The sequence below is a fragment of the Mastigoproctus giganteus genome, chromosome 11, assembly GCF_048544385.1.
Source record: "Mastigoproctus giganteus isolate SK-2022 chromosome 11, ASM4854438v1, whole genome shotgun sequence".
Taxonomy (NCBI): Eukaryota; Metazoa; Arthropoda; class Arachnida; order Uropygi; family Thelyphonidae; genus Mastigoproctus; species Mastigoproctus giganteus.
The window spans coordinates 153532347-153544806 of NC_143585.1; the positions used below are offsets into that span (position 1 = coordinate 153532347).

General features: G+C 37.1%; 1 protein-coding gene across 1 annotated transcript in view; it reads left to right on the top strand.

Moving 5' to 3' along the window:
- The window catches only part of LOC150078521 (asparagine synthetase domain-containing protein 1), a 377978-nt gene that overhangs the window by 321684 nt on the left and 43834 nt on the right, over window positions 1-12460 (top strand). Inside the window, exon 11 of the mRNA XM_090384591.1 lies at window positions 5113-5196. Coding sequence (XP_090240717.1) covers window positions 5113-5196 — 84 coding nt within the window. The remainder of the gene's footprint in view (window positions 1-5112; window positions 5197-12460) is intronic.

Here is a 12460-nt window from a genome sequence, read left to right on the forward strand (position 1 = left end):
TGTACGTCGAAGAGGATATCTTGCTAAATGCTGCTGTGCATGCTTATTTGTTTCGATTACCATTAGTTTTATAATTTCCTCATCAGTAAACTGCTCAAAAACATCAATTGGTTGCACGATATCATTGGTTGGAGAAATACGTATTTTCAAACCAGAATTTCCCGTGAAATTAATTCTTGGTAATTCTTGAAAATTGCTTCCCCGTGTAGCCATATTTTGTGGATTATTGCGGTTAGGTTGTACATTTTCATCTACAGATGACTCCAAAGAAGAGAAAGAATTGTTTGGGTTGCTTTCTTCATTAGACTGTACATATTCATCTTCACTGCCATTGTCGGAATATTGGCCATCATAAAAAATCTCATCCTCAGAACTACTTTCTTTATCGCTAGTTAGTTGTTTTCTTTTCCCGTAAAACATTGCAGGGTTCATATTTAGAACTTATTACAGCGAGGTAATAACAAACACTGGACCATTTGTGCACATGTTCTAATGGTTTGGCGCGAATATAATACAAAGAAGTGGGAGGCGGCGGTAATTCTAATGTGCATCATATGTGATACACAAAGCGCGCGAATAATAAATGTTTCTGGGTACGCTCTGTGCATCATATGGGATGCACACATCCTTGCTTATCCTTGGTCTGTTACATGTACCCTGACCTACTAGATACGTAAAAAATTATTCTAGAGAGCCACACAACATGATAAAAATAACTATTTCAAATGAGCGTACGGCTTAGTACATGCGAAATATATGTGGACAAGCAAAGGGTTAAATAAATTTGAGGCAGAACTAGACAATCATTTGGAATGAATGAATTAGTGAAATGGGAAGTTTTTTTTTAGCTGATACTGTATAAGCTTGCTTTCTTGCATCATGTGTGTCTAATAATGCCAATGCTAATTCTGACTTATCTCATGGTATTTTCTCAGCATAATCCTGTATTTCTGCAACAGATTGTCATTAGTCCCCGCAAGAGTAATAATTCTATCTTTACCTCTCTTAAAATCTGACAATCTGTTGATAACATCATTAACGTACATGGTAACGTTGCAGCAACCTGCTTGACAATACCTCCAGATATCCTTGGATAATGGGAAATGTATGTCATAGCAGTCAGCGAATTAACTTGATCTCTGTGAGGTCTATCAACTTGTAATTGGAACTTATCCAAAACATGGGGGGGTAACCACATTTAGGTAACTCCGATCTGACTCTGGCATACTCAGCCTGCCTATCAATAATAGACGCCCGATGTGAGCGTGCTTGGTTTAACAACACTAGCCATGCTGTGTAGTTCACATTGAACTAAAACATCTGGAAATGGCAGAGCATCGTCCACCTTAGTCTCTATAGTAAAATCAATTTATAGAGATAAAGAAAATAAGATCCTGGAGGAGTAGTGACTTTGACGCCTGTGGAACAACCACAAAGATATCACAACATACCTATGTTGGAGTCCAAAGGTAACGGGCAAACTCACAGATATGCCCTTTTCAAAAGCCTCCATAGTGATATTTGCTATGTGGGTACTAACTGGTGTGCCCATAGAAGTGCCCTGAATTTGCTTATATAAAGAACTGCCATATTTGATAGCACAGTGGGACAAACAAATATTTGAGGCCCGCCATATATCATCATTGGAGAGCCAGGTTCTGCTCCTCGATGTGGAATCACTGTTCAAAAACTACCTAACAAATGTAATGGTGGGCTGAATCAGAATAGATGTAAACAGGAAGACCATGTCAAAAGAAACTATGACTTCACTCATCATAATATTAAATTCCCTAACAGTCTCCAAAAAATGAATACTACTTTTTTTATAGAATGTGGTACCGATATGAGGGGCAAGCAATTCAGCTAAGTACTCATATGCCCCAACAAGAAACAGTGAGGCTTAGAAGAATGCCTGGTCTGAAAAGATTTAGGGCTAAAGGCTCAACTTCCAGAAAATTCACTAAACATAACTGGTCACTACTTACAAACATGATGCTAATGCAGTTTGTAAGTGGTGAATTACCAAAAATGGTAAAATATCATTTTTATGATATGTCTTATTGTAAATACCGTCACAACGAGTTGCCTGATATTGCTACCTCGAATAACTAAATCTTCACCAATGGAGAAGACTATTGTTACTTATTCTCAGTGAATATCACCATCCAGATGACTGTTTCAAGGCTGTTTGGCACCTTATCAGTGGGTGGGTTTCAAGGCCAGACAGCTTTGAAACAGCTGTCTGCGTGGTGGTATCCACTGAGAATAAATAAAATAGTCTTCTCCACTGGTGAAGCGTTAGTTATTCGAGGTAGTGCAATATCAGGCAGCTCATTATGACAGTATTGGTATTCACAATATGAAGTATGATATAAAAACAATGCCATTTTACCCTTTTCTGTAATTCACTACATACAAACGTGTTGCTAATGCACTAACCCGTTGCATTCAGTGAATTTCCCTTAAGTTGAGGCTTTAGCCCAAAATCTTTTCACTCTATACTATGGTAAACCATCTGGCGTCTTTCATATTTTCATATTGTGAAGTTATACTTCATAACTGAGTTGTCACTTATTGCATCACAATACCTACCCACCCACCCACCAATGAGATGTAAGTCTTGAAACTGCCATCTGGATGGTGGTATCACTGAGAATAAGTAACAATAGTCTTCTCCTCTGGTGAAACATTATTTATTTGATCTAGCACAATATCAGGCAACTCATTGTGATGGTATTTCACAATATGAGATATAAAAACGATGCCATTTAGCACTAGCATTATTTGAGGCTTATGATGCAAGAAAGCAAGCTTATATAGCATTAGCCAAAAAAAAAAAAAAAAAAACCCTTCCCATTTCATCCATCTGGTCACTCCAAATGTTTGTCTAGTTCAGCCTTAAATTTATTTAAGCTATCAACTTCGACAACAACAGATGGAAATCTGTTCCAGCAATCTAAACTACCTGCTGGCTAAAGGCAACTTCTGCACATCTATTCTACAACTTTTGTTCCTCAATTTGAATCTATGCCCCCTCAGGTTCTTAATCTGAGCAAGCAGAAGTATCCTATCAGCATTGAGCCTGCTCAAACCATTCAAGGCCTTATACACCTCAATCAGATCACCTCGCAGGTGCCTAGTCTCCAGATGCTGCAACTTGCAGAACTTTACCATTTTCGGTAAATCACTACATACAGACATGTTGCTAATGCACTAACCTGTTATGTTCAGAATGCCTATGAATCTTGGTTATTCCATTAAATCCAACCCAGAGATAAACTTCTTTTCTAGACACCATGAATATACTAGTTTATTCACTTGAGATTCCAAAAGTTTCAGTATTCCAACATCAAACCACCAGACTCATAAACAAACAAGTCCATGCCCATAAAGCCATGTGTCCTGTACAAAAGTTAAAACCTTTTGCACATAATCCTCCCTCAAAACAGAGGCCACTATTGAGCATAATTATTCTGTAGTGGCCTCTGTTTTGCAGCATGTAAGACCCATGGCCTTCAATTTGTCTTGGACACAGGGAGGAGCTTTCAATTCTCTGTGTAAAGAACAGCATCTTATGATTTTACCAGCTGATTAAGGACATTGCAACAGTTTTGAATTGGGGAGGTTGTGCAAAAGGTTTTGACTTTGCTACAGGACACACGGGTTAATAATTATGTCATGTCTCATAGATGATTTGCTTCTACCTCATGCCTTTTCTGTAGATTTTTCCATGCACTATTCTTCTGAATTGGCATTCTTCTCTCTTCACTAGTCCAAACGTGCACAATCAGTCAGTATCTTTACTGTCCAACTTCACACTCACAGAATCAACTTTTCTTCTTCCTCATTTACCCCTTTAACTTTTGTTTTCTGGAAAAGCCTTCCTCACATGTATTTTCTGAAAATTACAATCTACAGAAATTCAAGTCTGATGTTAACAAATATCTTCTGGTATCTCAACCTTTATCCTGTGCATGGTACAAAGTACTGTAGTTTCTAATACCTTTCATGTTTGGGGTTTTTATTAAAAAAAAGTCACATGGCAGTGTCATTTTCAGATTTGGAATTTTTTGTGATCAAGTTTCCGTCACTTCTCATCATTGATGGAAATAGGTGGAGCAGTAGATGTTTTACAATATTGTTTCTGTCAATTCAGTGTGAGAACCTACAAAAAGCTATTATAAAAGAAAAAGAATTGGTAGTCCTGAGGAACTGACAGATGCAGAAAGAAGTTTGAAATATAATAGATTATCTGAAGTTGTGCTTGGCATTTTAACAGTTCATCATAGAAATGCTGAATGTGAGAGGTATTCAGTCAGCAGAAGAGAGAAGAAACTTAGTTCAGATCTCTTTCTGCTGAAACTTTGGAAGTGCTCTTAACAGCCAAGTTTAGACAGCTGGGCTGTTATGAAAAAACTTTGACTCAACTCAGTATTTATAAAGAAGGAAGAGTCTGCAACATTGTCTGCCTTGAAGTTGGTGGTATTTCATTGATAATCTGAAAAATCTAAAAACAAAAAAATGCTAGGTGCAGTAATGTTTGAAAATATGCTATACTCTTAAACAATCTAGTGTGCATATCTTAAACCCTAACTAGTATGCTGCTGTGTATCAGACTACTTGTCTTAAATTTTCTACTTGTGGTTTTATTTTACTCATTGTTATCTGTTTAACAAATTATATATCAACATATTTTATTTGTGTGTAACTAATTTGCAACTTCTGCTTGTGATCTGACAGACTACATTTTGAGTTTAATTTTTTTAATTTGTAAATATTTTTTTCTTATTATTCATATACTATATATATATATTTTTTAGCAAACTGATAATAAATAATCCTTTAAGTTTTGATAAAATTTTTAAAAATTTTTCATGTTTCAAAACACTAGTAGAATAAAATGAAATAAAAGTTTTCTGTAAAAGTTATATGTTGACAATTTTATACTATTGAAAATATATTCCTATTGTATGAGAACATTATTAACAAAACGTGTCTGCATCAGGTATTAAAAAAAAAAAAAACTGTAGTGGTTTATGAGACTGCATGTATTATTAATGATTCATTTATAATTATGCATTTTACTTTACTGGTTTATTCTCTTTATTGAAGTTCAGAAGGATGGGAAGGACTTCTTGAAGAAATCTCAGTGGAATTGGATAGGATATCATTCAGAAATCTTGGACGTGATGACAGGTGAAAAAAAAAAAAAAAAAACTTCATCTGAATTATTAAAACATTTGATAGAGATTTTGTAGTCCAAATTATCTATTATCAGTTTTTGATAATTACGTTAACATAGGTTTAAATTTTCAAATCAATAATTAAAATCATTAAAAATGCCTTTTACATTCACTGTCTCCAAACACATCTCTAGAATAAAATTTAAAAGGCCTGTGCTGTTAACTTCCATGGGCAGTGTTCTTCTGAATTGGCTTCTATAATTTCCGCTCTCTCTTTCAAAACAGTCCGAACACATGCCACCACCAGCCAACATCCATTTATTGTCCAAGTTCAAACTCACAGAACCAACTTTTCATCTTCCTTATTTATTCATATAACTGCCGTTTTCTGGAACAATCTTCCTTCATACATATTTCCTGAAAATTACAGTCTACAGAAGTTCAAGTTTAATGTCAACAAATATCTTCTTTTGTCTTCTCAACTTCCAACCCAAACATGGTACTAAGTACTATAGGTTCTAATACCTCTCATGTTTGGGGGTTTCATTAAAAAAAAAAAAAAACCTGTTGGTAACTCTCTAGGAGGCATTCAGATCAGTTAGTGTATAATCATATAATCTTGCTGCCTTTACTCTGCCAGGTAGCAACTCAAAGCAGTCTGAGTAGGGTTTATGTACATAGCATTGGCAAGATTACAAGTTTAAGAGCTAGGTATATACTTGCTGTTTGTATGCAGTAGCCAAACATTTCATTAATTCATACACTACTGCCCCCCCAGTCTTATTTTATCTAAACCTTCCAAACATTGCTTTGTTCATTTTTCAAACATATATGGTCTTAAATCCAGTGATGTCCACACCCACCTGCAGTCTGCCAAGCATCACTTATTCCTGACAGAATCCGATTGGTTTCCTCAACCATTATTTATCTCAGTTGCCCCTAATTATTTGTTCTATGGCTCCTTTTGCTTCAAAGATGGTGCATGTGTCCTTTCAGATATTACTTTTCATAGAGTAAAAAAATATGTGGAGGTCTTTCAGAGACTTCCTAGTTTGGAATCTACTCTTTTTTACTTTTGTGACTTAAAACAAACTTCTCTATCCCATTTTGTTAAATTTGTTTCTTACCATTATCTTTATCCCAACTCTAATCACTTGCAAATCTTTGACTTTTTTTTGAAACTCAGCTTTCTACATTCTAACTTTCTAAACAGTTGGTTGGTTTTAATGGTCACAACTCCAGCTGATCATCATGCTGATACTTTTACAGTTACTAGTGGCTTCACCCAGCTTACTATTTACTTACTAGAATATCAGATGTCCTAACACCTATCCTTGATCTTGATCCTTGAACCTTGATCATTCTTGATCTTTTTCTCACCAACAGCATTTCAAAATACACAAATATTATTGTCAGTGCTCCTCTAGGCACCACAGATTACAACGTGTAATGGTCTCTTCGCCAGTGCAACCTCTTTCTCTCTCTCTCTAGAAGTAATTTCCATTCTCAACTTCACATCATTCATCAACATAAAAATATGAAATGGAATGATCTATGTGATTAATATTGTTGTTTTCCTTGGATGGATCACTGTTTTAAATCATCTTGTCCCAATGTTTGCTCAGACCATGTCAGTGAAATTGTCCTTGTAGGAATAAAATCCTTTATTTCACATTACATCCTAAAATCTTGTCCTTTATTAATCTAAACCTTGTTTTTCCAATAAATGTGCTACGGTTGTCTAAGATAAGAATGTAGTTATAATTTTATAATTTTAATTTAATTTTTTTGTATCTAATTCTACAGATTCATTTTCTGATGACATTTGTAAAATAGTTATTAATCAATTCAAACTTAATTTTGAACAAGTTAAGAGTAGAAAACTTCTCAAATTGGTAGTTGAGCATTCTGGTATTTTACCAACGTTTTTGGCCACAACTTTTGTCCATCTATACTTGCACTTCTGTTACAACCTGACAGTTCTGTTGCATCTGCACTAGGCGCCTCCGTAGCCAGGAGCAGCAGTTCATAGCACATGCTTCTTGATTAGACCGGGGTTCGAGCCCGTGCCCACCAAATACGGAGGATGTGGAAAGGTCAAGGAATGACCACCGCATATCCCCGGAGCAATATGGCCTTAGTTGCTAATGCTCCTAAAAACCAAATAACAACAACAGCATCTGCACTAAAGATAAGACTCATTACTAGCATCCTTTTTTCCTTCTACCTCGTTTTTACATTATTATTAATACTGTTACTTGTTAAACTATCGTCTACCATAGCAATAGAAGGGCAATGAGTTACATTTCAAACTCATTGCCCTCTGTGGTCTTTTGACAGAAAGCTGTTATCATTAGCAGTGACATATGATGCAAGAAAGCAAATGTATACAGCATCAGCAAAAAAAAAAAAAAAAAAAAAAAAACACTTCCCATTTCAACTATCCATTCACTCCAAGTCTGTCCAGTTCTTTAATTATTTATGCTGTTAACTTCCACAATGACAGAGAGAAGTTTGTTCCAGCAGTTAACCACCTGCTCGCTAAGGGCAAATTTCCGCACATCTATTCAGCAACGGTCTTTTCTCAATTTGAATTTATGCCATCTCAGGTGCATAATCTGAGCAAGAATCTCATCGCCATTGAGCTTGCTGAAACCATTCAAAGCCTTAAACAACTCAATCAGATCACTTCACAGTTGCCTAGTCCCCAGATGCCACAATTTGCAGAACTTAAGATTCTCTGTTAATTAAGAAAAACATAAAATCAAAAGAAGTGTATTCATTTGATATAGATGAACAGTGCATGTTGAGTCAGTTTGGTGTGACATAAGCACTGCAAAAGCAAAAATAAGAGTAGGAGTGTGTTATAGGTCCAATGACTTGAATGAGTACATTGAACAATTGTACAGAGAAATAGAGTGGGCTAGTAAATCAGAATGTCTTATAATGGGGGATTTTAACTTCCCAGATATTGACTGGAACTTGTGAGTTGGTCACTCGCACACTAGTAAGACTTTTGTGGATTTATTGGATAACTGTTTTCTGCAGCAGCATGTTCGAGAGGAAACCAGAGAGGGTAATATTCTTGATCTGGTTATCAGCAATGATCATTTGTGTGTTAAGAATTTGCAGATAAATGAACCACTAGGTGGCAGTGATCACAGTATACCGATGTGGGATTTACTTAAAGATATAATTACCATCAGGGGTAAAGGAAAAGAGTTTTTGCTTTTGTAAAGGTGAGTACAGTGGTCTCAGACAGTTTTTAAATTCTGTACAGTGGGATCAACTAATGATGTTACCAAAGCAAATTCTAAGTGGGAAGCATTTAAGGAATTAATCGTGGAATTAAGCATTCAAGGAATTAATACTAAAAGTTTCATACCTATTTAGAAATATTGTTCAAGGTTTAGGCCTAAATGGTTATCAAACGAACTAATGAGACTCGTGACAGAGAAGAAAAATGCATGGGATACATATAAATTATCAGGCGACACAGAAGCCTATGGCAGATATAAGCTAGTCTGTAATCAAGTCACAAAGGAGATTAGGCAGGCGAAGGCAGATTACGAGAAATCTTTGGCAAAAGATGCTAAGAAAAACACGCTTCTTGATTAGACCGGGGTTCGAGCCCGTCACCACCAAATACGGAGGATGCGGAAAGGTCAGGGAATGACCACCGCATATCCCGGAGCAGTATGGCCTCAGTTGCTAATGCTCCTGAAAAACCAAATAACAAACAGACAGCTAAGAAAAACAGCAAGGATTTCTTTACTTATATAAACTCTAAAAGGAAGGGGAAGGGGATGAATCTGATTGGTCCACTTCACATCGATGGTTCGACTGTTGATGATCCTGCGCAGATAGCAAACAATCTGAATGAGTATTTTGCATCTACATTCACATATGAGGAATTATTAAGGTTTGAAAATGGCAGAAGGTTATCAAATTGTAGCAGGATACTTAATGATTTTGTAATAACTGAAAGCAAAGTGGAGGAGAAATTGTTGAAATTAAACATAAGAAAAGCACCTGGGGTGGATGGGATCTATCCAGTTATATTAAAGGAGGCGGCAAAGTAACTAAGCAAACCCTTAGCCATAATTATGAGAGCATCCTTGGACTCAGGGGAGGTTCCCACAGACTGGAGATGTGCAAATGTATCCCCAATTCACAAAGGGGGATCAAAGGGTGACACGAGTAATTACAGACCAGTGAGTTTAACTTCTGTTCTGGGTAAAATAATGGAGTCACTGGTTAAAGATGCATTGCAGGATCATCTAGACAAGACTGCAGCAATAATTCAGACACAGCATGGGTTTGTTAAGAGAAAGTCTTGTCTGACAAATTTGATAGGATATTATGATGTGGATACAAAGGAACTGGATGCAAAAAATAATTTTTATATCATATACTTGGATTTCAGGAAAGCTTTTGACACTGTTGTGCATGGAAGACTGCTGTAAAAATTGGAGCCTAATGGTATTAAGGGTCAGTTGCCACAATAGATAAAAGGATGGTTGAGTGGGAAAAGACAGGGTGGTAATCAATGGGTGCTGCTCTTCGTGGACTAATGTTATTAGTGGAGTCCCACAGCGTTCGGTGTTGGGTCCACTGTTGTTTTGTATATTTATCAATGATATTGATGAAGGTATATCAGGCTTAGTGTCGAAGTTTGCAGATGATACAAATGTTGCAGGGTTGTTAATGACAGTAATAGCAGTGTGCTACTGCAACAGGATCTATAAAATTTGGGCAGATGAGCTGAGAAGTGGCAACTGACGTTTAACCTTGACAAATGCAAAGTACTGCATATGGGTAGAAGTAACCCCAGAGAAATGTACCAACTGTGTGGTACTACACTTAAGGTGGTAGAACATGAAAAAGACCTGAGAGTAATTGTGCAGTCAGATGTGAAGTTTTCTGAACAATGCAGACAGGCTGCCAGGGCAGGTCATGGGGTTTTGTCAGTGATATATAGGAATTTTGCTAACGGGAAAAGGGGTTATTGTCCCTCTGTACAGGTCTGGAGGCCTCATTTTAGGAAGGATGCAGATTTGCTTAAGTGTGTACAGAGAAGGGCAACAAGATTGGTGAGGGGAATGAAGGGATCCTCTTACCAAGAGAGAATTAAATCCTGCAAATTGCAGTGGCTGGAGATTAGGCACCTGCACGGTGATCTGATTGAGGTGTATAAGGCTTGAATGGGTTAAGCACACTGAATTCTGATGGGATTCGTCCACTTATTCAGATTACGAACCTAAGGGGGCATAAATTCAAATTAAGGAAAGACAGAGTAGAAACGATGTGTGGAAATTTGCCTTTAGCCAGCGGGTGGTTAATTGCTGGAACAAACTTCCATCTGTCATTGTGGAAGTTGATAGGTTAAATAAATTTAAGGAGGAACTGGACAAACATTTATTTATTTTTATTTTATTTATTTATTTTTTTTTTGGCTGATGCTGCATAAGCTCATACACTTGCTTTCTTGCATCACATGCCACTACTACTACTACTACTGCACTTGGTAAGAGCACTCACCAATCTCATTGCCCTCCTTGAAACGAGGCCGCCAGACCTATATGCAGTACTCAAGGTATGGCCTGACAATTGCCTTATCCAAAGGGACAGTCACCTCCATAGCTAACAAAATTCCATATATTATTGACAAGACCCCATGAGCTGCTCTGGCCACCTGTCTGCACTGCTCAGAAAATTTCATATCTGACTGCACAGTTAAGTTCAGATCCTTTTCCTTCTCCAGTACCCTAAGTAGTACTGCACAGTTACGTTACTCTAGGGTTACTGCTACCCAGATGCAGTAGTTTGCATTTGTCAATGTTAGACTTCAGCTGCCATTTCCCAGCCCATCTGCCTAAGTTTTCTATATTTAACCTTAGGGGCTCACATCTGGTGAGTATGGGCTTGCACATCTAGGGTCTTGAGCCCTGAGCTGGATATCATCGTTCTTCTCTTTTTTTGTGATTCCCTTCTACTTCTGTTACTCACTCACTCACTGTAATTATTGTCATTAACAACCCTGCCACCCTTTGTATCATCTGTGCAGCCTTGGACATTAAGCTTCATATACCTTCATCAAAATCATCGATTAATATCAAAAACAATTGTTCCAACACCGAACCCTGGGGTGGTCCGCTAATAACCTTAGTTCACAAAGAGCAGTGTCCATTGATTACCACTCTCTATCTTCTCCGACCATCCCTTTATCCATAGTAGAAACTTGTCCTTAATACCATATGCTCCAATTTGTACAGCAGTCTTTCATGTGCAACAGTATCGGTATCAACAGCGTTCCTGATATCCAAGTATATGATATCAAAATTATTTTTTGCATCCAGTTCCTTTGTGACCACATCATAGTATCCAATCAAATAGATCAGACAAGATTTCCCCTGAACAAACCCACGTTGTGTCTGAACTATAATTGCAGTCTTTTTTGGATGATCCTGCATTGCTTCTTTAACTAGTGATTCCATTATTTTCCCTGGAACAGAAGTTTAATTAATAGATCTATAGCCGACCGGGTTAGCCAGGTGGGTAAAGTACCTACCTAGCAACCCAAATGTTGTGGGTTCGAATCCCGCCTCGGGCTTGGATCAAAGTACTGCAAAAACCTTGGGAGGTGCATTATGGCCACAGAAGCCAATGCGCCAACCAAAAAAAAAAAAAAAAAAAAATAGATCTATAATTACTCGTGTCACCCTTTAAGTCTCCTTTGTGAATTGGGGATACATTTACACATCTCCAGTCTGTGGGATCCTCCCCTGAATAATCATGATGCCAAGAAAGCTTCAGGTCCTCACGCCATTTCTCCACTTGTTCTTCAAATCAGCGCTTTTTAACTTGTTCCTATTCTGAATCTCATTTTTATTTCTTATTCCATTGGTGTGCCTTCTGCTTGGAAATTTGATCATAACCAGCCAGTTCCTACAAAAGGAACCGACTGGATATGATCAAATTTCCAAACAGTTCCAACAAAAGGGTGACAAATCTCTCCTATATATTTATCACCCCCATTGTTTTTATTTCTCATCTTCCCAAAGTCATGAGAAATCTGTCAACCACCAACTATCTTGTAACCTTCCATCTGATCAGTGATCACCAATATGGATTTAATCAATGTTCATCCACTGATGATATATTGGCTTATGTTATTCATATTTGAACATATTTGATGGAAAAGTTTGGTGAAACTCAATTTTTCTTGACATTTCTAAAGCTTTTGATTGGCCTTTATTAGTATGGTGTATACAGTG